Source organism: Haliaeetus leucocephalus, unplaced genomic scaffold, assembly GCF_000737465.1.
Source record: "Haliaeetus leucocephalus isolate CR32 unplaced genomic scaffold, Haliaeetus_leucocephalus-4.0 Scaffold339, whole genome shotgun sequence".
Lineage (NCBI taxonomy): Eukaryota > Metazoa > Chordata > Aves > Accipitriformes > Accipitridae > Haliaeetus > Haliaeetus leucocephalus.
The window spans coordinates 717,004-743,177 of NW_010972775.1; the positions used below are offsets into that span (position 1 = coordinate 717,004).

At 52.6% G+C, this 26,174-nt stretch overlaps 2 protein-coding genes across 5 annotated transcripts in view; both read right to left on the bottom strand.

Moving 5' to 3' along the window:
- Window positions 1-613, bottom strand: part of RPS17 (ribosomal protein S17) — a 3,661-nt gene extending 3,048 nt beyond the window's left edge. Inside the window, exons 1-2 of the mRNA XM_010572232.1 lie at window positions 591-613; window positions 73-306 (exon numbers count right to left, since the gene is read on the bottom strand). Of these exons, the coding sequence (XP_010570534.1) occupies window positions 73-306; window positions 591-613 (257 nt within the window). The remainder of the gene's footprint in view (window positions 1-72; window positions 307-590) is intronic.
- Window positions 614-965: 352 nt separating this feature from the next.
- Window positions 966-26,174, bottom strand: part of CPEB1 (cytoplasmic polyadenylation element binding protein 1) — a 37,668-nt gene continuing 12,459 nt past the window's right edge. For 2 of the 4 annotated variants that reach the window (XM_010571556.1, XM_010571559.1), the window contains 9 exons: window positions 11,478-11,704; window positions 9,574-9,823; window positions 9,144-9,257; window positions 8,935-9,039; window positions 7,796-7,932; window positions 6,388-6,586; window positions 3,585-3,679; window positions 3,244-3,324; window positions 966-2,376 (listed from right to left, as the gene is read on the bottom strand). In XM_010571556.1, coding sequence (XP_010569858.1) covers window positions 2,266-2,376; window positions 3,244-3,324; window positions 3,585-3,679; window positions 6,388-6,586; window positions 7,796-7,932; window positions 8,935-9,039; window positions 9,144-9,257; window positions 9,574-9,823; window positions 11,478-11,704 — 1,319 coding nt within the window. In that variant the 3' untranslated portion in view covers window positions 966-2,265. Of the gene's footprint in view, window positions 2,377-3,243; window positions 3,325-3,584; window positions 3,680-6,387; window positions 6,587-7,795; window positions 7,933-8,934; window positions 9,040-9,143; window positions 9,258-9,573; window positions 9,824-11,477; window positions 11,705-14,118; window positions 14,131-26,174 lie in introns of all 4 variants that reach the window. The other 2 variants (XM_010571557.1, XM_010571558.1) reach the window with 2 other exon arrangements.

Below are 26,174 nucleotides of genomic sequence, written 5' to 3' on the forward strand. Positions count from 1 at the left end.
GGGGGCGGCCGCGGAAAGAGAGCAAAGGAGGGCGGGAGGCGCGCGGGGCCGCCGGGAGACCGCGGCGCCCACAGCGCCCCCCAGCGGCTCGGAGGGCGCCTGCAGCCGCCCGGAGGGGCGGGGCTCCGAGCACTCGCCCGGGTCCCAGCGCCCGCCGACACCACGTTCCCCCGCTGCCGCAGGGCGCTGCCCGGACCCAGGGGCCGGATCCAGCGCTGGCTCCGGGCTGCAAAGTCCTCAACACCGCTCTGCTCCGCCGGGTTGGGCTGGAGCAGCCAAGGAGAGAGGTCCCACGCCAGGCTCTGGCTGGAGGAGGACGCAGAGCACCCACAAACTCACAGCACCCACCAGATGGGGTCCGGCCAGCCCAAGATGAGGGGTGGCCAGCCCAGGGCAGTCGCAGAGTTACTGACCCTGCTGGGGAAGGAGCCCAAAGCCCCCCCGGCCTCCCCTTCAGGGCATGGGGCACCCAAGGGTGTCCGCTGCAGGCACCCCAAGTCCTGCTCAGGCCTCTGAAAACCCAGCTGCAAGCAGGATGCCCCTGGAATCCATCTCCCCTCAAACACCACCCCAGGAGGGCATCACCCCACCAGACAGGGGTGGGAGTGCACATGGGGGCAGGGGACATTCCAATTAACCTCATTAACTTGCCACTCAAATAAAGGAGCCCCAGCTGGAGCCTAGCAGCTGCTCCCCCCCTCCCCACAAGGCAGCCCCTGAAGCAGCCTTTGGTAACTGGTACCTAAAAACATATCTCCCAGCAGAGCACTCCCCTCCCACCAAGTCACCTATGGCATCCATACATTCCCCACCACACAGGGCTGAGGCTCAGCTTCTCCCACCTCTTTCAAACCCGAGAGCTGAGGACAAGAGACCCAGCCCTTCTCCAGGTCCCAGAGATCCCGCACAAAATGCACAAGCAAGGAACACGAGAAGGTTTGTTGTTTGTTTTTTTTTTTGCTGCAACGTGTTTATTATGTGCCAAAAACTACACCACAGCTTACTCCACGCATCTGTAGGAGAGTGCAGTCTTGCCTGCATATACTACAATGAGGTAGAGACTTCACACACAGCTTCACGAAACCCCACAAAGAGCAGCTGGGATATGCAACAATGCAACATCAGCTCAGCAGGAAAAAAAGAGGGAGAAATTATGACACTGGTTCTTTGGCACACAGCTTCCGATAGAGGGGAAAGTAAAAAAAAAAAGTTCTCAAATCCCAGCAGCAGCATTTCAGTCGACTGCACCATTACTCCGTACATTTCATAAAGGAAAGGAAAAGTACTTGTCCCCTCTAAGAGAAAGGGCTCCTATGAACCTTCATCTGTCCACCGAAATGCAGCCCTTTTTTAGCTAGTTACAAAAGAAAAGTAAGTCCTGTGACTTTGTGTGATTAAAAACCTCTATCAACCCCCCTTAAGTGCAACTTAAAAAAGTGCAACAAACTATTTAAAACTATATACAGCAGCTCAGAGATCGTTTATCCGGTCCAGTTTCAAATCCAAAAAAAGCCCATCCTGTTCTGTTGCAAACCCCTCGATTTACAACTTTCCACCAGCAGCCCCCAGACAAATTGCAATAATGTTAAAAGCTGCCAGGAAAGAAAAAAATCTCTCTTTTCAAACGACTTAAAAACTGTTTAAGAGTGTAAAAAGGAACTGGTAAAAACCCTTGAGCGTAAAATATGAAATATGATTTGGTTTAAATGAAGAGCAAAGTCTCCTTGTTGTTACAGTAAAAAACGCCAGCTGAACATTCAGTTTTTTATGCCGTTCAGATGGGGGTTAAATGAATGGAAAGGCACTGTATGGCAACTGCAAAAAAATGGAGCCAATGAGACCTGCATTATTACCATCAGTATTGCAAGGAATGTAAAAAAGCGCCTTTAATAAATAAAAAACCTAGGTGAAGGCATCTGCATAAACACCTTCTCAACACGTGGCCCTTTTTTTTTTTTGCTTCTCATCAGCGAACTAGGAACCAAAGTCTGGGAACTGCAGAATCGCTTGAGGGGCGCTCCCCCCCCTCAAAAAACCCCCAAACAAAACCCGACAAAATTCACTGTGCATTAGTGCAGAAACAAAAAGACCAGCAAGTGCAAACGTGAATGTAAGATTTTTTTTTTTTTCCCCATTAGTCCTCAGGAAGCACGTTCCCAGCCTGGGTCTGGCACCAGCAGGCACGCTCGTGCGCTCTCCACTTGGCAGGTTAACAAAAGGACTTTCTCCTGCGCCTGCGGCAGCCCCCGAGCCTCGGCGGCCTCTTTAGCTGGAGTCTCTGTTCTTCTGGTTGCGCATCAGCGGGCGGTGGTGACGCAGGACCTCCATGGAGTGCTGCCAGTGCCAGCAGGAGCGACAGAAGTACTTGAAGCAGATCTGCGGGGAGAGCAGAGGGGCAATGCCATGGGGCAGGGGTTTCCAGGCAAGGCAAACGGACACCGGCCCACCAGCAAAGCGGCATCCCCTCCCTCCCCGGTTTTGCAGCCCACGCCAGCAGAGCGGAGCTTCGAAGCAGAGGGAGGGAATTTCAGCAACACTGCCGGAGGGAGTGGTGTGCTGAGCTTCCAGCGTGGCTCCTTTTTAAAAGAGCTGAAAAAAATCAGGATCTGGGTGCTTGCAGGCAGGGGCCGTGGCACCTCTGCCCCACACGTGGGCAGGGACAGGGGCAGGCGCTGGGCTCTGCAGGCACTCGCTGCGCTCCCACTGCCATCCCTGCCAGTGGAGCAGAGCGCGCTGCTGCTCACCTCCCATCTAGACTCCACGGGAAGCTGCTGGACCCTGGCTGAGCTCCCTCGCCTGCAGCGAGTGGAGGTCAGCCAGAGTGCCCTACATTTTGGGCAGGTCCAGGACCAACTGCAGGGTGATGACACTCCAACTTCCAGCTGTCACAGCTCACAGAGCAGCAGCCTCCCCTCAGGGGCAGCCCACTGCACACAGTGGGCCCTGGCACTCCAGCACAGCACCAGCAGAGCCATGGCATCCCCAGCTCAAGGCAAGGTGGAAAGCTGCCTTCACCTCCTGGCGAGCACTGGAGCTGGCCCCCCCAGGAGGGCTGCACCTCCTCCAAAACAAGGGCCCACCTTGGGCTCTCATGTGAACACTTCACCCTCTCCACTCAGCAAGGGACAACAGGCCTCCCTAGACACTAAAGCGAACGCTGCTGCAAGCAGCGGAGCCTGCTCCTCCCCAAGGAAACCCTGCTGTGTGCGGCAGCCGAGCACAGTCAGCAGGGGAAAGCCTTACCTGGTCTCTGCAGAAGAATGGGCCGGGCTGGGTGCTGCAGACTTGGCACATGGAGTCCTCCAGGTATGGGTCAATCTGAACCTGCAGAACCAGGCAGTGAGCACAGAGCAGCCCTGAGGGCAACTGCCTGCTCCCTGGACCACCCTAGCAGTGCTGACTCACTGCCCTGGGTACCCCAAATCCATCACCGGCACCCCTCACAGCTGGCAGAGCAGCAGTTCACCACCTCCCTCTGCCTCCACAGGGATACGGGGCAGGCCGTGTGGGTCGTGGTCCACCCAGCAGTACCACCCATCATGCACAGACTCGACTCCCCAGGCTGCCCCATCAGCTCTACTCACCTTTTTAGTAAACTTGGTAGTTTTGATTTCCACAAACGCAGCGGTCACTGCCTTCAGATAACTGCGCTGGTTGTTAAAGGTGACACGGCCAGACCCTGGAACAAGCCAGACCGCAAGTGTTAGGCTGACCCAGCACCTATGGCAGGAACCAGTGGAGAACAAGAGGGAGCTGCTGCCAGCACCACCCCTTCCCCTGGTGCAGTTCAGCTGCTGGCAGGGAAGCAGCTTTTGCAGGGAGACTGTATCCAAGGCCTCTGTGGCTCTGCCTGCCTCCTTCCCCAGGCAGTAACAAAAGCACAGCAGGCAGCCAAGAGCAGAAAGGCTTTTCCATGGACACCTCTGGGTTGGTTAAGATGTGAGCTTATGGGTGGCAGCGCTCCCAGGAGGACCGGCAGCAGCCAGGCAGAGGGAGGCTGCCAGGGCACTGCTGAGGGCAGTGCAGCAACAGGCTCCACGCCTGCACCTGAAATAAGCCGATGCTGAGACAGCTCAGCAGCTTTTATTTTAAGCCTCCCACTCATCCCGGAGCCTTGCATTTTGCAGCTTCATTGTTAGTCGGCAGCATTCCTGCACCACCCGCTTCCAGCAAGTTTTGTTAAGCTCCAAGAAAACATATCTGTGCTTACCTACAAGTTTTTCCTCTGTGTAAGGGGAGCTTTGGCTGTTACAAGACTGTCCTGCATTCCAGCCAATTGCCAAAGCTCAGCTCACCACTGACAGCCACAGTGCAAAGCGTCACCCAGAACCCACCTACTCCTCTCCTGTAGCATCATGCAGGACACAGGCTGGAGGCTCTGGATCTGGTTCAGGGTTACACTGTGTACGAGGATTGCAGCTGCACTCAGGGGATCCTTCCTTTAAGAGAGTTAATTCCATCTCCTAGTGGGGCCTCCTGAAAGCTGTCTGGGCAACTGCTTTCTCTGTTGACCAGGATCAGCTGGTCTCAAAGGCAGCTCCTCATAATTACAGAGAGCGATTTCTCACAGTACATGCCTCCAGCAGGATCATCCTCTGCCCAAGATGATTCAACACCAGGCAGGTTACACACAATGGTCTTCCCCTGAGGAGCCTTCTGCCAAGCCAGGGCCAGCAGTCAAGCAAGCCTGAGGCAGCATCTCAGCACAGGAGATGCTTCAATCGACACAAACAAAATCAGGGTACCATTTAGTTACCAAAATTGAGTTCATATTGCTGCAACTTTAAGACAATTTCAAGGGTAAAAGTGCCAGTCTGCTATTGGGAGCCAGAGATCTCACCTACTTGAGGGAGCAACCTGGGCTCTGCATGAAGCCACAGGAGGTTTTAAGGTCATGCTCTAGGACCTCACAGTGCCAGCACAGGGCAGGTTGGTGTGCAAGACTTCATCCGTGGTCATACTAAGAACTTGCTTAAAGTCTCATACTTCATTCCCAACTCCTTGGGACTGTCCCCTCCAAAGCCACTTCAGTGGTAAAGCACTGCAGCACCACAGGCATGTCCTAAACCTCAGCCTTGACCAGAAAAGCCTGAAAGCTGTCTGCTCATCACCATCCTTAGACAACAGCTCTGCACTACCAAATGCTGACATTGTTCCTGCTTGGCAACATGCAGGAGATTCACAGTCCCTTCTTAAGAACATGACTTGCTGCAGCCTGAGCCTGGAAAGCTGGTCCTCATGCTCAAGCTGTAGGGTTTTTCCACACAGACCAGCAATCTCAGTGCTGTCTCCTGGCCCATAAAGCCACCAAGGAGGTACAGGGAACACATCACAACACAGGATGTTTCAGCTCCTGTGACATGAGTGGCAAGTGCTCCATTCCCCTTTGGGAGGCTGTCTCTGCAGGGCACAGGGACAGGGCTGCTCTGTTACTACAGGGGCTGCACTTGTGACCTGCCCCTCTCAAACACACAGCCCTGTCTGGGAGGTGGGACCTCAAAGGCTTCATCCTTTCTACCTGCAAGAGCACAGTAGGTCTATCTGACCAGAGGTCATAGTTCAGGGCAACAGCTTGAACCACAGGCAGCAGACTTGCTGCCTGCAGCAGTCTGTGGTATCAGCCTCATCAGAGGGGAGTGCTGTCCAAGAGTCACACTCACCCCTAGCACCTCTCTGACCCTAGGAAAGTTGATGCCCTGAGCTGAGGTGGACATGTCATCCCCCAGCAGACCCAGTCAGGAGTCTCAGGGAAGCCTCTCCACTTGTGCCACCAGCTGCCTTGGAAGCCCAAAGTGACAGCACCCTGAAGGGGATCCAAACAGGACAGTGGGAACAGGACACTGCCCACAAGTGCTGGTTCAGGTTCAACTGAGCTGCCCACAGCCCTGCCCTGTTCCTGCTGCCTCTCCAGCAGGAAGGTTCAGCAGCCAGTGGGTCCAAGTTTGCCCTGACAGGCAGCAGGAACCAGGGCAAGAGCCACAGCCATCTACACTCTGGGGATGGAAGAAGAGCTAAAGCAGCATCTAATGACCATTAACAGCTGGCTGGCCAGGCACAGCCCTGAACAAGGGCAGGAAACATTTCAGCAGTGCCTAAAGAGATATTAAAAGCCTTGAGCTGCTCTGCAATGATCTAGGACCTTCCAGTTCCCAGGCATGTCAGCTCTGCCAGCCCTCCCCCAAAACTTGTCTTACCTTCCCATGGCAGGGATGTGAGGAACATCACCTGTGGCAGAGGCTGGCCAGACATCTGCTCCCAAAGCAGGCGAGGGCAAAACCTGGCAGCCTGGGCAGTCTTCCCCATTGAGGGACCAAGCAAAGGGCACTGCTGCAGCCTCCTCAGAGCATGCTGTGGGCAACTACTGATCCTGGTGGGATCATCTCTTACCGATGGGATACTTGTGCTTGTCCGTGTCGATGCCAGCATAGACCACCCCTCCAAACAGGTCACACATGACAGCTGCCAGGGCCTCCGCATTCAGCATTCCGTGCAGAGCCCCCACAAACACCGTCTTGCTGGGATCAAGCCGCTGTGATGGACTGCGCACAAAGTTGCTGTCTGCCAGCACCCATGGGATCACCTGCACCTGAAACCACACACAAGTGGGTTGGGTCAGCCAAGGGCCTGCAAAGCCACAAGCTGTGCTGCTCTACAGTGCCCTCGGCTAACAGCAAAAGCCATCCCAGATCCTCAGACCTTACCCCCAACCTGCAAATATTGCTTTGTTACTGCTGCTCAGGGTCCACATCCAGGACGCTACAGCTTTGGAGCTCCAGCTGTGCTTCAGACACCTCCAGAGCACCCACAAGGCCCATTAAGGGAACAAAACCAACTGCCACAATGCTCTGCTTCCAGCCAAACTGGAACTCAAAACACTGGTCCCTTGGGGCTGGCAGCCAGGAAACAACCCATGCACAAATGGATTTTACTTACTGCCTGCACCCATGTTTAACAGCCCAGCCAGATGCCTGCCTGCACAGGAGCCTGTTGGAGGAGATCAATGAAACAACCCACCCACTGCCAATTTCGACAGGAGCTTCCATCTGCTAGACAGCTGATCTAGGGCTCCAAAGAGGAGAAACTTCTGCCAGAGCTAAATCACCAAGCATGAAAGTGCTGCCAATAGCCAGACACCAAGAGAGCTGTCTGGAGCACAATTAGTTTGTGCCTGTCTAGATAAGAACTGAATCTCAATTCTTTAACTCCACAAACTCACACAGTGGTACTTGATCTATAGCTAAGGTCCCCCTTTACTGGAAGGCCAACCTGAGCCTCTGGCAGCCTCAGCACCTCCAGAGCACAGGTCAGCCAGCCAAGGCTGCACTGGGGATCCAAAATATCTGCCAGCAGCAAGCATGAAAGCCATTCGTTCTGCAAGCAGACGAGGTCTAATAAAGCACCAAAGGGATCAAAGTCTGTCTCTACAAGCAAAGGTGTACTGAAAGAAGCATAAAGTGCTAAAATCCCTGCTCCTGTGCTCCTTTCAAGCTAACTGAAACCACCCAGCTTCATGAAGCCAGGGTCTGCCACAGATGCAGGAGCTCCAGGTCACAGCTTCTGACACAGGCCATCGCAAAGGACAAACACTGATCTGACACTTCCCTCCTTGTCTGCATCCAGCCCTACTGCAGGAACACATCAATTAAAATATGGCCAAGAGCCAGTTTGACTTCTGCTGCTCTGTTTTAGCCCTGCTTTCCTGGAGCAGAGTAACACTGTGCACCCCCTTGTCTCCAAGGATCTCATCAGCATCCTGTGCTGTCATCTCTAGGGCTACTCTCATGGGTCTGCTCACCTCTTTGCAGCGCATCCTGCGGCTGGACATCTTGAAGTAGTATTCACTGAGCCCATCAGGGCTCAGCAGGTCCTGGGAGCATGCCTGAAGCAGAGCACGCACAGATTTCTCCGACTCAAACACCAGGTAGACATATCCTTGAGAGGTGAAGGGAAAGAGGCAGTTGTTAGAACTGTAGCAGAGGAGAAACATCATCCCAGTTTGCAGACACCCTCAAAAATAACTCTCAGATGCCACCCAAAGTATCTGCAACTGCATCTCCCTTGCTGTCCCCAACCCCTTCTAGAGAATGGCAGCGATTTGCAGCACCTGCCCCAGCAGACTCTACATACAAGATCCACCCATGATGCACAGAGCCTGGCCAAGCTGGAAAGAGCCCAAACTCAGCATGGCACAAGGGGGCAGGTTGCCCATGTCCAGTGGCATGTGGGCCACCATCCCCCATGCAGAAAGCCACATCTAGACATGACAAGAGGGCACCACCAAGCCTGGCCAGTGTGTTCTGCAGGAAAACACTTTGCTTCATATTTAGGATGTCTTGGCCCAGAAATATAAGTTCATGGCTTTAAAATTACTTCCATCAGCACCAGCTCTCTGTACCTCACATTGCTCTAGTGACTGAACGAGGCCATTAGGCACCACTGAGCCTACAAACTAGTTGCTCTTTACCCCATAATTCATTACTGCTTACACAACACATCAACCCAGCTACTCGAGACAGGATTATGCCCCAGGCGCTGCTCAGCTCACCAGTCCCCACAGCCTGCCAGCTTGCTGCGGATGCACATTTGGATTCACCGCACACGCTTTATGCCAAGGGTGCGCATGCTTTGGGTGCTCGCGCCGGCAGTGGGGACTAGTGGCTATCGCCCAGAGCAAGGCAGCCCCACTTGGGGTCGAGAAGCACCAGAGAGGGTTTCCCCCCATCCCACACTTCTGCCCAGCCCTGCTAGGGACAGGTGGGGACGCCAGGTTTGATGTGACAGTGCTCTGCAACCCTGGTGCAGACCCAAGTGAGAGCAGGACATTTACCCTAGGGTGCTCTGTACCATCCAGTCACCAGCATGCAGCCGTACCATCCCAGCATCCGTGCTGTAACATAGCATGGGAAAAAAGTAACCCTACCGTGTCGCTATTACCTTTAGGCATATTACCTTTGGGAGGGCAGCGTGGGTGTTTGCCATCCTTACCAGGCCACTCCACACTCAGTGAGCCAAACACACGGAAGGTGTTGATCAGTCCAGCTACAGACAGAAGGAGAGAAGTCATCATCCCCCTCAAAAGCTCCATCCTACACCCTCCTGATGCCAAAACCCAAGGCCTTAGTGCAGGGCCAGGGGCTGCTCACCTTCTGTAATGTCCCATGGGACTCCTCCCAAGAACACTTTGCAGGAGTAGACAGGGTTCTTGTGGTTTCGGGGAGGCAGCTGCCCACTCCAAGTGCAAGTTGCTTCATTCACAGCTTGAACAAGCACAAGCAACACTCAGTACAGGACCATTTATTTCCCACTCTCCCACAGGTCTCCAAGCAAATCCCTGTATTCCACAGCTATAGGTTCAGCAGAGCTGCAGCAGCAACAGGCAGCTGCCCAGACAGCCTGTCTGTTTTTCTGTCAGCAGGTAGACCCAGAGTCAGGCTTGCGCATGGAGAAAGGTCTAATCTGCTGCAAACTCTTGTCCAGCCACATTATCTGCACAGAGGCCACCTACGTGCCCTCCCGGAAGCACAGGACCATCACCATGCGCTGAAGCCTGCCAAGAGCCACCATCCAACCTACCTGCTGCTTGCCTATGAAGCCTGGCTTCTCTTTCAATACTGAAGGGGTCTTCTGGAGAGTCCAGGAGATCCCAGGAAGGCCACGCAGATGCTCCAGGCCATCTTTTTGATGCACTGGCTGGGGAGGAAGTTACTGTAGCCAGGGCAGCTTGATCTTGATCCAGCCGGGACCCCACTCCCATCTTTAGGGGGTCTCTTGACACCCCACTGAGGGGCAGGAAGGGCAGAGGAGGGGAGATGCGAAGGCTTGACTGGAAGAGAAAGTCCACATTAAAACCCAGCTTCCAAGTAAGAGCACATAATGCTGGAGGCCATGCATCACACTGTGGCCCTGCCCTCACCCACAGCAGAAGGGGCTCTTTGTGATCTCCTGTCCTCCTGAGACCTTCTGAGGTCTGGCAGAGGCAGGAAAGCAGCCACCTCACCTGTCCCAGCAGCCTGATGGGACCACAGTTTCCCTGTGAAAGGCCTGCCCCTGCAGCCACTTCCTACTGAACCCATACCAAATAATCAGCTGTGGGGATCATTAAGCAGGAGGCACCTTGCAGACCACAAAGCCAACAGCTACCCCCGGCCTGCACAGCCTCAAGGACAGCTACCTCCCCCAGGGAGCACCAACCACACCAGGAAGAGCCTCATGTTTTGCTCTGGGCCCTACCTGCAGCAGGCAGGGCTTGCTGGCAGCACCCATGGGCTCTGCACACAGCCAGCTGGCTCTCGCCCTCCACAGACCAGCTCCCAGGCCTGCCTGACCAGGGTGAGGGCTCAGCTGGCTGCAGAGCCAACTGCTCACAGGTTTAACTTGTCTCTCCCAGGGTGGAAGGAGTAAGAGCACAGATTAATAAAAAAAGCAGGGATGTGAGACACTGTGCAGCTTAAGAGTGCCAGCCGCTCTGCAGATCTAGCTGTGCACTGCTGCAGCATAGCCACCCACGCTGAGGCCGTGCTGGGGAAGACCTAACCTTCACGAACAAGGCCAGCACAAAGCCCTGCCACCCCGCACCGCCTGCCATCATCAGAGCCTGGGGTGCTGCAGCTGCTTACAGTACTCCTGCTCAAGATCCTGATCCTCCAGGGTGGATCACAGGAGAATCAACTCAACATCAAGCTGTCTGTGTCCTTCACACCAACCCCAACATGGGGGTCAATGCCATGGCCACACCATGGTGGAGCCAGAAGCAGCTCGGCCCTGGCTTTAGCCTCAAGTCTTGAGGACGAGCCATGCAGCAGCACCCACAGACCTGGCTGGAGCCTGGCTGTCCTGCTGGCACCCAGAGCTGCCGCTCACACTGCAACGGAGACCCAGCAGCACAGACTGGGTCAGCAAGACACAGACGCTTGCCTCCCTCACTGGCTTCCAAATTTAGCTATGCTTTAGGGAACAGGAGCAGGCTAGACCCAGTTTGCTCTAGAAGAAACAGCCCTGAGATGGAGAAGTGCAGTCAGCAAACGGGAAGGGCAATGAAAGGCAGGGACAAGAGCTCCTGAGAAGCCCAGGCTGCAGCCTTGAGGCAGCTGTGCTGATCAACCACCTCCCTGCCAGGATCAGGGCACAGACACCCTCCTGCCACACAGCAGCTCAGGAACTCAGACCCCTCTAGGAGCTCCTTTAACCCATTAGGGCTGCAAGCACAAAGCCAAAAGGCCAAACACATTATTTACAAGAAAAAAATACAAGGATACTGCTAGTTTGTGCTGAAGGAGGACTGCATGAGCAGCCCTTCTTCCAAACCCTGAGCTGCAGGAGAACCTTGCTGTGTCAGAGTGGGCATGACAGGTCCCTCCAGCACTCCCTTCCTGACCAGGCAGGGCTGTGGCTTGCAGTGGCCTCCCAGCTCTCCCGTGCTCCCCAGAAACACAGCAAGACACCAGGAACCACAGAGTGGGTGCAAGACCCAAACTTACGATCAAGTCTGAGAGGTGGTCGGAGCCAGAGCTGAACCCACTGGTGTCTGAGTCTGAGGGACTGCTGGAGCGGGAGTCCAGAATGGAGCGGGAGTCCAGGCGGGAGCTCCTCAGTGTTGGCGTGGAAAACTTTTCTGGCAGGTCTGAACCAATGGGGTCTAGAGGCAGGAAACCCAGTGGGGGCTTCCCCAGGACGTTCCCGAGAGGGTTACTCAGCATGCTGAGAACTGCAAGAGAGAAAGAGCCGATCAGTGCTGCAGCATGACACCTCCTTCCCTCCTGGCTCTTGTGGCAGAGGCCCAGGCAGGTACTGGGCTCTTGTCGGACCACAAATGGCTTGTTTGGGAGGTGGCACATCTGGCAGGTACCAACCCTCCGCACAGCTCTGGAAAGGCTGCACACTCCTTGCCATGAGTTGTAGTGTGGTGCTGCACAGCTGGAGCCAACAGCAGCAGCAGCCTGGTGTGGCTAACACAAGGGTGGGTTACTCTCCCAAGGTTGAGATCAGCCAAGAGATCCCACTTCATCTGGGAGCAGAATCAGAAGACCTCATATCCTGGTTGTGGACCTCATAAAGGTGCTCCACACAGGCCTCTCTGCCCAGTCCATGCCATTATACTGGCATTTCTTTCTGCTTGTGCTGGAGCAAGCTGGGACCCAGGGGTCAGCTACCCACAGTTTTAGTGATGGGGACACAGACTGGGCCCACGGCCAGTCTTTGCTGCATACACCAATGGCCAGGCTGAGAGAAGCAGGGCCTGGCCCATCAGCAGGCATTTGCAGGCTTGTAGGTGGGACGCCACACACGTCAGCCCCGACAGGAGCTGGCTATGGGCAGCCAGCAACGTGCCAGTCTGGCCTGCTGACAAAGGAGATGCTTCACAGTCAGTGGCGAGCACTGTCCCCAGTACACGTTCACAACAAGCCTGTCTGGTCAGGCCTTTGCCCAAGAGCTGACAGACGAGTACGTACCAGATTGCTTCCCTCACACAGCAGCAGGTTTTCCTCCCACTGAGGAGAATCGAGGCAAGCAAATTCCTCCCTAGAAACAGAGCTGCCTCCCCGAGCAGAGCACCAGGCCACCGAGGGGTCATGAAAGTCCCATCCTGCTCCATGGGTCAGCAGTGTGGGGCCAGCCGCCACCCAGAAGGAGAGGGAACGCAGGGCAGGCTCGGCCATGGGGGATCCCACAGGGGCACAACACCAGCCAGCTCTATTCAAAAGGAGCAAGTCTCAGCAAGCTGAGTGTGTCCCCAAACCAAATGAAAAGAGCAAAGTATTCAGAAATGGTTTTAATTATTCAGAGGCTGCAAAACAAGGCAGCTTGCCCTGAAGCTTTCAGTTTTCAGCAAAGCAAGTTTGGGATCCACTTGATATCCTCCAGACCCACCTGATCTCAACCAGCTAGGACCACAAGGTTTTTAACCCAGATTTTCAGCAGCTCTTGTGCAGAAGATTAATAATCCAAAACGCTATCCAAACCAAGTGAATAAAAGTGCCATCATGCTCAAGTGTACTACAGTCTGACACCAGTACCAACTCAGTGCCAGCATCAGAGAAAGCTGCCGAGCATGCCTGAAGCGACATGCTGGGATGTAGCTGTCCCAAGCCGCATTATCCAGTGGTGTACCTGCTGGGGAGCTGGCATCTCTAGCCTCACACTACAGGGAGAAACCTCACAACACCAACAGAAACCTCAGGCAGGTACAGGTGGGTCTTTTACTTGAAGAATCTACCTCAACTCAAGGCAGAGCTGGTCTGCAGGATCCCTCAGCAACAGTCACAGCATCTTCCCATATTTGCAGAGTCTTATACCTGCGAGTTTCCCTGGCAGAGCTGCAGACCCATTTTGGCTACAGCACAGGACTACGAACTCACCTCTGACCACACTTGGAAAGGGACCTCCTGCCCTTTGAATATCTGCTTGGGTCTTCCTAACAGCAGCATCTGTGCTTACACCCAACCCTGCAGCCACAGAAAAACCTCGCTGGCCCAGCAGTACTTACCCTGGGCAGAGCTTGAGCAGCAGCAGCCCCGCTAGCAGCAGTAGGTAGCCGAGGGAAAGCTGTCGCAGACAGCTCAAGCTGGGGAAGAGACTGCTCCCTCCTAGTCACAGCACAGAGCAGGGCAGAGCATCTCCCAGCCCAGGCAAGCCGCACTATGCTGGTTTGCCAACTTCTCTGAAGCCACGTGACATGTTTAAAAATACAGCCAGTGTATTGTTCCAAGGGAGACAGCTGAATTTGTTAAACAGGCTCAAAAATCTGATTAGTCACTAAACAGTACAAGAGTCAAAGCAAAGCAGCTGATCCCATGGCCCAAGCCTCACTGCCGACAAACACTCCAGTGCTGACACCCTCCTCCTCAGCCATCAAGCACAGTGGGTTTATAACATTGGGCAGCAAACAGCCCTGTGCTGACCTCGTGTGCGCAGCATTCCTAGAGACCTGGAGCAGCAAGTGCCATGCAGATTGCTACCAGGCAATGCTGTCCTGCACCTCATCTCCTGGTTAGCAGACATGTGGGAACAGAACTCCATTTGGGATGCATCAGCAAGGGTTCAGGGGCTCATCAGGAGCTCCCAAAAGCATTAAAAGGTCCAACTCCTCTGCCACATTTATTTCACCTTCATCTCTGTCACCACTCTGGCTTGCTACAGCCACTGCTTATACATTTGCTCCCAGGATTGCTTAGCTCTCACCACAGCTAGAAAACCAGTAAAGCCAGTATGAGTGCATTCAAGTAGCAGGATTACTGGCCTTTAAAGGGATCTACTGTCTGGACATCTGAGTATCAGCACCTACCACCAAGCAAAATCCTGCTGGCTACAACTGACCCACTCCTAACCTGATGTCCTGGAAGCACTGACATCCTGCTGTTAATGCAGATGGATTTCATCCACTCCAGAAGCTTTGACAGGTCTGCACAGGCAACACTCAGTTACACGCTCTGCAGGCTACACTGAGCTCGTGGGAGATCCCACATCACCCCAGTGGGTCTGACTCAGCTTCACTTGGTATCTACAGCCACTCACAGGGCCATTGGGAGGAAAAACCATGAGCCATGCTCAGCATTTCCTCCTTTACACTTAAGCTTAGCAATCAGGTTGTGTCTCCTGAAGCCAGCCTTTGCAGGTAGCCTTGGAAACACCAGCATAAGAGACCAGACCTTATTTCTCACCCCTCCACCCCAAAGGCATGTTGCTCTAACTCCCTGCTCTAACCCACAGAACCCCCTCCTGGGGGATGGGGCACAGGAGCCTGACAAAGGTTGTCTACCTAAAGACAACAAAACAAAAAAAACCCCACCTTCAAGTCATTGGGGCCAGTCAAAGCCACAGTTCTTCCAGGGAAGTTGGCCTTGTCTCCCCTTCTAAGCAGACAGCTTGCAGAAGAGAAAAGCCATTTCCGTTGCACATGCAAGATGCAACAGCAATTTCTGGAGTCAAGAGCATCCCTGAAGATCCCAAAGTGAAGCAGCAAACATCAGGTAACTACTCAGACTAAGAAAAAAACCTAAGTGCAAACAACTAAGTATTTTTCACATCTATGGGGGAAATTTTAACTGAAGGAACAATGTGATTCCCATTCATCCACTCATACACAGCAGCCCTGCTGTCCAGAGCATGGCAATTTGCAGAGAGCTTCTGGAACTTTTCATGCCTCTGCTCAGAGCTGCAAGAGAGGCACATGCCAACACTCCTTTGCAGGGGACAGCAAAAAAAGGTAGCTTTTAATAGAAACTCGATTCTGACTTTTGACTCACTGCTGCAGCTTTAATGACTGAATTCAGAGCCAGCATGCTCCATCTTTGAGCATGTCAGCCAAACGCTGACAGATTTAAGAGCTCTGTGGAGCAGTCTCGATACCAGCATGGCACTCTTCCAGTTCACAGGCGCTCAGGTCGCTCTCTAGAGAGCAAGCATTTTACAGACCACTCCTCCTTAGTTGTGCTTTACCTTAGTAAATGCTATCAGGACAATGCTGTTGCAGTAAGTCCTCTTAATTCCTGCATCATCCTGGGGCCCCCCCTAAAGATACCAAAGGGAGCACGTGCAAGCATCTCAGACCCATTGCACACAAGCCAGACACTTCACAGAAGTACACAGCTACACTGAGCCCACGGTGGTGGTTTCACAGGGTGGCTAGTTTCAACTCTTCATGCCAACTCTGTCCTGTAGACCCCAAATTATCTTTTAAGTCTGGTTACCAACCACTGAGCTACCACATTCAACATGGACTTACCCAAACTCAGGTAGATCACTCCATCAGCATAAGCTGCAATCCATGGCACATACCTTCAGAAAGATGCCCCAACAGCAAGATGCCCAACACCCAACCCAACGAGCCTCAGAACAGCTTTTATTCTTCCATGTGCTGGTTAGACTTTCAATTTAAGATTTTCAACACCTGCCCAGGACCTTGAAGCATACTGCTTTCTTCCCTGCATACTATAATTTACAGCCATTTAAGAATTAGACTTTCTGGTAGCTTTGGCCAAGCCCATTTTATAAGAGATGGATGTAAAGATGAACCCTAAAGAGCCAGGCTTAACAGTGCTGGCAGCTCAGGGAAGGGCTTTGGGTAAATAAACCACCTTACCACTATGCTGATGACAAATGACACTTTAATGCCTTGAATAAGACCTCAAGATAAGAGCACTACACACAGAGCCTCCACTGAATTTATTCCTGACAGCTAGAGTTGACAAAAAGCTCTGCCACCATTAAGCTGTCCTCTGAACAAGTACTTCTGCTTTAGTTTGTCTGCAGGAGACCACCCAGCACAACAAGCCAACAGCACATTAGCAGAGTAGAGCTGATGCTCTTTGTTCCTTGGTGCATCAGTTTTAGTCAAGTTAACTGGAAACTGAGTCTTGCCCAGAGCAAAAAACCCCCTCACCTTACAGGTGTCCCTGTCCTTCTGCTCAAGATCTTTCCCCACACTAAGAACATCAGTGGAAGCTTCCCCATTGATGAAAACAGCATTTGCCATAGGGCGACATAGATCACAGCCTCTTCACAAGCCCAAATGCACATATAACTGTGTGCACGCACACAAACTCCTGTTGAGCAGAACAGCGTGCCAGGCCCCAGATTCTTACATTACCAGTGATGTCTGGCACCTGCATGCTTAATGGGCAGGCAGTTTGACACAGCATTTGGCAGTGGCACTCAGTGCTAGAGGAGCACATGCACACACTTTTTGAAGTCATGCTCTGACGATGTGTTCCAGCCTTTAAAAGCTCACTGCAGGGCTGGAAAAAAGCCTATTTAGAAGGGACCAGGACTTGTCTGAGCAGGTCTATGACACTGAGGCCTTCAGAGGATCACTCTTGCTGGCTGGCAAGGTTAGACAGAGGGACATTCAATCTCCAGAAAGGAGATACCAGAAGTTTGTCTGCTGGGAGATTACTCAGCACAGGAAGGATGGCAGATTGTCAAGACCTCCCCTTTGTCCACCAACTGCTACTTACACTGAAAGTCCACCCTTCTGCCCTGATCTCCTTGCAGAGGCAGGGGTGAAGAGATTGATAGGAAAGCTCTTGCCAAGAGAAGCAGGGCAGAAGAGATGGTTTCAGTGCCACCATGCTTCTGCTTCCACTTGGTGACACCTGCTGTGCCCAGAGGCTGCAGAGCCATATGCACAGTTGGGGCAGGGTGGCGGAGGAGGGAAGCAGCAGCATGACCCAGGCCCTGGAGACTGAATACAGTGCAGTTTCTTTTGTCATTCATCAAATAAGCTTGTAAAGGAAAAAAAAAAAGGCTGATGTCCTGAACAATAGCCTGCTGCAGTTCCAGAAAAACAGCTTGTCTGCAGTTTTTACCGCCCAGCCAGACTCTACCCTGGTGGGGTGGGAGCAAGCTGAATGTTTTAGTCAGCCAAAAAGCAGCACCTCCTACAGACACTAAGCAACTTCATGGCAAGAGAAACATTTGCATGTCTGAAAGGCAAATGGGCACCTTAACCACCTCCTACAGCCTACATTCTCTGTAGTTACAGCAGTGACACAGCCAGAGAAGCTGCCAGAGTAAGTTTTCCCCCTCCATCACACAGAAGCACTGAGCTGCTTAAAACATGACCCGCTCACCACAGGGGAAGGGGTGATCAATACTCCCGACTAATCTTAAGTGAAGTTTTAGCACTTCATGCCTGCAGCCATGGGACCTCACACTGCCTGCAAGGAGCCAGCACGCCTGCAGCCACAGCATGGGGAGCACAGGGGACACCAACTGAACTAAGCCCAGCAGAAGCCGCAATGACAGACATGGGGCTGCAGCATACAGTACACAAACAGGCTTTGCTTGGCACAGGGAAGGCAGACATTGGATTCCCCCCTTTATTCACTCCTTTACAGGGAACAGCCAGGCTCTTACAGGTGCACAAAGAAACCAGGAAAAGCTGCAGCAAGAGAAGCAGCACAAAAATTTCTTCCTCTTAAGCAGAGCAGCCATGGGACAGAGCCCAGCGAGGTGGAGGGCATCTCCATCCTTAAGCACTCAGAGCTCATCTGAAAAGCAGGTTGGATACCTCCAGAGGTCTTGTCCAGCTCAAATACTCCTGATTTGATTATACTCCCATTATTCCAGTGGGGAAAGAAGTCACTGCTGCTATGAGAAGAGCCACCTGAAGTCAGCTGCATGCACCCTCTCCAGAGCTGTACATTTTAACAGAAGTCTCCATATTGAATCAACTGCCAACTTTCAAGAAAAGCAGCTCCCAGAACTGCAGATGCGATCAAACCAGCAGTAACCATCCTCTAAATAGGAACTACAGCACAGCCCTTGTTTCTGAAGTACAAAAGAGGAACCTCTGCCCTGACAGATTCTTCATTTGGGGCAAAGAAGAACTGAGGATATTCTGGCAGCTATTTCTGGTTTGCTAAGAAGGGGCAGGGGAATAAAAAAGAGGCAGTATGATCCCACAGCTGAACCACAGAATTAGAGTCAGGACACCTGAGGTCTATTCTTGGTTCTGGCACCAACATGGTAAGTCACTTCCCCAGCATGCCCTGAAAAATGGAAACAGTGGTAGAACTAGGAATACAGAGAAGTTTATTGCAATAACATTTGAGAGTACAGGTCCTCCTTCTGTGCTGAGAGAGTGGGACCTAGCTGACAACAAGCCTTGCTGCTTCTCGAGGCAGGGAATTTACTACTGTGTTTCTGGGAAGGGAGAACAGATACCCAAGGTAAATATAAAATCAGTAAAGACAGCTAAAATGCAATTCAGGATTAGAAGTACACAGGTAATTGCATTCACTAAGCAGACTGCCACAACTGCATTCGTCTTTAGAAAGATCAGAACACTGAAATACAGCAGGTTTTAACATGTATCAGTCCTGGAGAGATTTAAAAGCCAACATATTCAGGTCAAATTCTGCACAAGCTTCAGCTTTGCAGCCTCAAGAACAAACACTTCTATATTTAAGTACCAAACTCCTCTCAATTATCTGCTGCAACATCCAGGGTGCAAACTCTGCAGCATGTGTTACTTTACATGCTAACAAGGATGAGACTGACTCATTTTCACCACTCAGCTGCATTGCAGTTTGTGGGGTGTCAAGTCCATCAGGATACTACTACCTTTAGGAGAAGGTAGTAGTAGCTCTTTAGAGGGGGATCGGGGGAGTAGGCTCTTGGCCATACCCCTTTGGGCAAGGCAGCAGGCTGCGGTAAAGGAAGAACTAAAAAAAGACAGGCTTTAGTCCCAAATGCAATCCTATTTGAAAAATGGCACACAAGCCTCACTAAGGCATTCAGCTGGCACAAAGCCACTTCATCACTAGATTGGCACACTCAGCACCACCAGTGATGCCTGCAGGTTCCCAGTTACCTTCCAGAGGTCTGCATGCCTCGGGTACAGAATCACAGCTTTAGCTGTTTGCTTCACCTTCCCTCTACAGTCTTGGAGAAAAAACAAGCCAGAGGGGCAAGAAGGGAAACCGGGCCTTTCTCCATGGCCATCTCAAACAGATGGCAGCAGCTGCTGTGTCTGAGAGCAGCCTCTGAGCTGGCAGTAGCACAGACATCACCTGTGATTCAGCTGTTTTGCCAGCGCCTAAGGGACCACGCACCAGGCGAGTGAGCCCGGAGACATGGATACAAGGTGCTGAGATGGAAGATGCAGCACTGGCTGGAGATGCTGGGCCCAGTGCCCCTGCCCTCAGCCTGCGCCCTCTGGGAGGCTGTTAATTCAGCCCCACAGTGGCACTGCACAGCATCTATGCCGTGACAGGTCAAGGACCACAGCACCTTTTGGGAGCAGATAATTTCAGAGCCAGCTCAGTGGAGGTGTCCATTTAAACAGGCCTTGTTCTGGGAACACTGAGGCAGCCCATGAATGAGTTCCTACAGACCCCTTGGGCTATACTACTTTTGCCACCCTCCAGCAGCTTTCCTATCCTGCTTTGAGCAGGAGGTTGGACTAGATAATCTCAAGAGGTCCCTTCCAACTTGAACTACCCTACCACCCTAAAAAGACAGCCTGTCAAGAGCACTGCAGGGGGCCTAAGCTGTCATCTTACAGCAGTCCCACACACAGTCACTGCACAGGAAGTCAGCTACAGGGATTTCAGTTGTACAAACAGGCCAAACTCTCTGCTGGCTCAATGGCCTTGCCCCTAGTGTCACTGCACTGACACGTCATCCCGCAACACCGCACTACACAGCCTGGTTATCAGGGCAGCATGCTGTGCCCAGGCATCACACAGCACCAGGGACAAATTCAAGTCTAAAGCAGGAGCAGATGCTGAACTCTGCACCTGTCCCACCAGAGCTGGGGAAGGGGAAGAGCAGGCATCACTCCCACGTTCTGGTACAGGCAGCCCCAGCACAGTGGGAGAGCAGCTCCAAAAGCCATGTGGAAGTCCAGGCAGTTCCCCTAACCAGCTCCAAGTGGAAGGACTCAGACCTGCACGTGCCGTAGAGTTATTAATGAAGGCAATGAGCCAAAAACACATTCATGGCCTCTCCTAGAGAACTACCATATTACCACCAATGAAGCTGCAGCAGACAAAGTCTTTCACATCTGCTCGGCCCAGCAAGCAAGCATCCCATCGGCTGCTTAGACATCTAGCAGTGCAAAGGTTGGAGGAAAACCTACCTGCCTCATCTCTCATTTGACTGGCACAATTTTGGGGGATGAACCTTACTCCAGGCCAAAGCTTACACATACCTAAAACACCCTGCTACTACCTCCAGTATTGATCACAACAGGAAAGAAAGACTAAGCTACTAGTTGCCTGGGGCAGCTCAGAGCCACCAAACAGCAGCTCCAATGCTCTCCTCAGAAGGGAACATGCTTGTTAAGGCTCACTTCAGGAGCTAGTTGAGAGAAACAGTCCAGACTACAACTTGAGTCAAAAAGCTTATAGGCAAGCTCCACGAGCCCAATGTATTTGTATACACCAGCATCACCATGCAGTGGAGCACCAGTGAGCATGTCTATGAAGGGCGGAGATCTGCCAGTGCCAGAGCATCTTCTTTACCACATCTCTTAACAGCTTCGAGCAGCATCAGATGCTCAAGAAGTCTGTGCCTTCCTTGCACCCACACTCATCTGCTGTTATGTCCAATGGGCACAAAGGCAGCAGCAACAGCCCCTCAGGGCTGCCCCAGAGACCATAATAAAACATCCTTCCCTGACAGAAATCAAGGGGAGGGTTTTGGGTGGTGCGTGCCTGCTCCCACAAGCCATTTCCAGCACAAGACTGGAGGCTGCCCTGACCCACTTCAGTTCTAGCTAGATATAAGCAGAGATGCTGGTTAGGTTCCTGATCCAGTTACTCATCTATTTGCATCTTCTATTTTACAGCATCAGCACAAATAAAAATAAATCTGTTTAGGAGAAGCTGTTCAAATGGAAGCTTTAAAAGGTAGATTAAGAGCAACTTCCATTAGAAACCAATTGCAACCTCAGAGTTTTGATACTTGTTTTACTTATTTGATACATATTTTATTCTATTAAGGATCAAATACTGCTGCCACACGAGCAGTCTGCAGCTATTAAGTGCTCCTGCTTTCTACTCCACAGCACAGCTGGCTCAGGCCAGCAGTTGAGAAATCAGCCCACAGAGCACGAGCAGCCCTTACTGAAACATGCTCAAGAAACAAGTGCCCATTAAGCATCCACGCCAAGTGCATCCTCAGAAAAGCCCTACAAGAGCTAAGATGGCATGGGGCAGGCTTTTAGTAAGGCCGCCTCAGGTACTCCTGAACTACAGCCACCAAGCAGGAGACCATGCAAGTCAAGCCAGCTCCCAGGTTTGTTCCCTTACAGCATTATTATAACTAACCTCCACAGAGAAGGCACCACCACTATGTTTGTGCTTCCACTACTAAGCCCTGAACAGTAGGCAGGCTGCCCCAGAAGGGCCAGGGCTTAACACACAGCTGCAAGAAAAGCCTGTCTTCCTTTCAAGGCAATGAAGGAGACTGAGAACACGGGCAATTCAGGATCACCACCACCACCAAGTCTTCCGTTACCCATTTGCCTGAATTGGGTGCAGGTCTGAGGCCAGCAAGAGGTGGTTTTGCCTCCTTGCTCCAGCATAAGCAGCCATACCATCAGCAGTATGAAGGAACCTTTTACTGAGTTTTCTAGGCAGGCTTGGGCTTATATGTGAGTGAGTCTCACTCAGGGTGAAGTGCTCACTCCCTGGACCTGAAGCTCCCCTTTCACTAGGGAACAGGAAAAATCCTTCTTGGATACTGAGGTGACAACCTAGTTATCCAGATACTGAGCTCTCCTCTATTAGAATGAGCCTCTGAAACCTTCCTCTAGCACAAGGAGAAGGGTTTTCAAGCAGCCAAGCAGGTATATGCAGGAGTTGAGGGCACACCCAGGCAGCAACTGTCTTCTGAAGCCACTTGTCCAAAAGACAGGAGGCAAAAGAGCAGGGAGACCCCCAGACATACACATGGCACAAGGGAGAGCACTATGGAGCAGGCACTTGGCACCATGCTGCAGCACAGATTAGCCTAGCAGCAAATTAAACAGGCAGAGATCTGGAGGACTTCCTTCACCCAAATCCTCTGCCCTTTGAGGGTCTTCCTCAAGCTCTGCAGCTGAACACTCAAACCAACAGCTTGAGGAAGGCCAGTGATTGCTGTGTTGTACTTACTAGCAACAGCCAGCCCCAGACTGATTAGCAACTCTCCCTTGGGGGCATTTTTCAGGTGCCTGCCACCACATACACTGACAGCATTTCTGAGGACAATCTGAAAATAGTCTCTCCTGGGGGAGCTGCTTATGAGTCCCTCCTGCTGTTATCAAGAAGAAAGTCTAGGAGTTCATGACAAGACCTGTGCTTCCTTCTGTGCAACAGGTCTTTTCTTTCATCCTTCAGAGATGGGGTTTTGCCTTGAAGACTTCAGAGTGATTCATAGTCAGAGGCCTCAGCTATCTGCCAGGCAACACACAACAGATTGCCTGCAGTTCTAGCATAGCAGATTTTAAGCAACTACAGATAATCAGCAAGTTCAAGCTTACTGCAGAAAGAAGTTTGTGCTCCAGGAAGCAGAAGAACCAAGGGCTGGAAAGATTCATCGATGCTTCCCTACCACAGGCCATTTCCCCAGCACCAGAGTAACTGGAGCTGTAACCTTGCAAGCTAGAGAATGCAACAGCAGCAGCCACCCCAGAGAGGGCACAGATGCAGCTGGAGCTGCAGTCTCAAGCACAGATCCAAGGAAAAGCTCAAATCTATTGCTGCACCAACAGCTTTAGGGTCACACAACAAGCAAAGAAGCAGATAGAGCACAGAAGTCCAACTGACACCATCAGGAAGAGCTCACCTGCTCAGGCTGGGCTCACCCAGAGGCTGACATCCTCTCTGGAAGAACTGCTGATCCTTCTGAAAACACCCTTGCAGGTTAGCATTGCTAACTTAGTGTTAACAAACTGGTTTTAGAATGATTTCCCAGTGGGCAAGTCTGCTGTCCCACATAGGGACAGCCTCCCAATGTAGGGCAGGACAGACCAGCCAGACCAAGCAGCTGGCATGCCGGCTAAAAACCAGCCAGGGAGACCCAAAATCTGCACACGGATCTGCTTGTGTACTGCTGTCACCTGTTCTCCAGGCAAAAATTGGATCGAGACCCCATTTGCTTGTGCTCCTTGAGGAATAGGGCGATAAAGGATACCATCAAGGGCAGTCCCATCTCACTGCCTCTTAACCCCTCCTTGCCTCTGCAGAGCGATGAACTCAAAGGTCTTAACACAAGTGTCTGCCTACTATGAGGCTACTTTAAAGAAGGGGAAATACTGCCTCAAGAAATACAGCTAGGGATGGCAGGACTGGAAGCACTCAAGGCCAGTTTCCTGCAGAAGCCCCTCCCCGGGCCACAGAGCAGGTTTCTGGGACTTGCTGAAGTATTTCCAGTCTGACAGATCTAGTGGCAGCAGTGGGTTTGAGATGCCTTTCCTGCTATGAGACAGCAGTTCAATCCTACAGCCAATAAATGCAGGCAGCTCAAGCCTGCAGCAGCTGCTGCCTCCCAGAGAGGCTCTCTCCAGACACCAGCTTCGGGGACTGGCAGCACATCTGGCACACTCAAGGGCTAAACACACATCCTCAGTGTGCTACAGTGCTGGACCCAGAAGGAAAATTCGTTACAAATAACCTTGTCTGGGTGCAAGGGGTTCAGCAGCCCTTTGGGAAGGGGGACATAGGCAGGATCAGAGTGCACAAGCCAGCCCTGCTGCTCTCTGGCCTCCCACAGCACAGCCCCGGCCAGCAGCAGGCACCTGATCCTACTGCACCAAGCTGCACAGTGACACCGCCCTGGGAATGCAAGGTGACACCAGAAGGGTTTGCAGCCAAAGGTCCTTCCCAGGCTGAGAAAGCTCCACACTGGCAGGGACTACGCAGACAGGAGAGGAGGTCCCAGCTCATCAGTACTCAAGCACAGGCACTGCAGGGGACCACATCAGCAATATTTTTAGCCTGATTGTTAGGTTTTTGCATTTCCACCCTTCCAGCCACCTCCCTGTGGGTCTGTGCAGCTGAGTCACTGCTAGAACCTTCCAAATGCTTGGGCGCCAGCGGCGCAACAGCTCTGCTTGGCAGTGCCATCCCTCCTCAGCCCCGAGAGACAGCCCAGCACTGACGCAGCCTCACCTGCTCTCAGGACACCCCGATGAAGACCCCAGCCCTTGGGGCTAGGCCAACTACAGCCTCCCAGGCCTCAGCACTGGGCATCAGGAGCACCCAGACACAGCAGCATCCTCTCCACATCCTCCCCTCTTTCTGTCACAGCACAGCTAGGCCACCTGGAAGCACCAGCATCTGCCAACTCCTCAGATGCATACAGCTTTCAGACACGGGAACACTCCTCTGCCACCCAGAGAAGTGTTTCACACCCTTTCAGAAGGCACTCCTGAACTACAAGATCTCCCCTCCCAAGGAGGCCCACATTGCCACTCCAGGGCCCTTACGAAGAAGATGAGGCTCTGCAGACATGGGAGGTGTGGGCAGGCTGAAGCAATATAACAGCTGTGCACAGATATCAGCCTTTCACTTCTCCAGCCAGCATATGCCATCCCCACAGCTCTTGGAGCAGGTGAGTAACAGCAGCCCAGACCAATGAGCACTCCTGGCCCAGCTGCCGCACACCCGGGAAGGGAGGGTGGGATTGAGTGGGAGAATGCAGTCTCAGGACCACAACACCCCCCGCCATATAGCACTAGACCCTCTGCACAGCCTCTGAAGGCCAGAGGCTCCTCTATGGAAGCAGCACAGCTGCATTTGGGCTGGTTTTACACCCCAGCCATCCCCCCTTTGTGTACAAGGGGAATATCAGGAGGGAGTACATGAGGAAACAGGCCTCTCCAGACAGTACTGGGTGCCATCTTCCAGCAGCTGTTACCACAAGTTGTCACAAACACCCACTGGGTGCAGATCATCCAAGCCCAGGGCAGTGCCTGATGTTAGATCCTTTCTACCACTCTTCCCAGGCCTCTGCGGCAGGCAGGAGCTCCAGCACGATGCACTGCAGTCAGTGGGGGCACCTGACACCAGAAACACCCTCTGCGAGCAGGGAGGTCACTGGAGCACCTTCAAATCATCTCCAAATGAATCTCCCTCCTGAAACCAGAAGCCCCTCCACCCCTGACAGTGAAACCCCCCCAACCACAGTCCACTCAGCCCCACCACCCAACCCGCAAGGTGCAAAGCACTGCCACAGGCTTGTGCAAATGCTGCTCGCCTGCCAGCCAGAGCGCTGCAGAGACGTCCACACCTCTGCCAAGACAGCCTGGCAGGAAGCCGGCCAAGAGAGCACTGGAGATGGCTACAGTGGATCAGGTGGGGCTGGGATATCTGTACAGAGCAGCTGCCTTGGTGTGCAACAGCCCTTGTTCTGCAGCACCATTGTGCACCGAGCCCCAGGTGTTGTGGTTGTTAGCAGCAGCAGAACCATTCAGCATGGATGTTGCCTGCTTTAAGAGTGCTCTTAACATTAAAGATCCTGTAACACAGGTTCAGCACCCCATAGTCTGCTAACAACCATAAAGGGGCTCAGTGCACAGCTCTAAGGCACCTGTCCAGACCACTGCACACTGGTAACTTTTGTCTCTCCCTCCTCCTTCAAGGTTTCAGCTAGCAACAAAAGGAGGACAGATACCGAGTGTGTGGTATTCCACGGTTCATTAGGGGAAGCCCATAGGACCATGTGCTGGAGCAGAACAAGGCTTA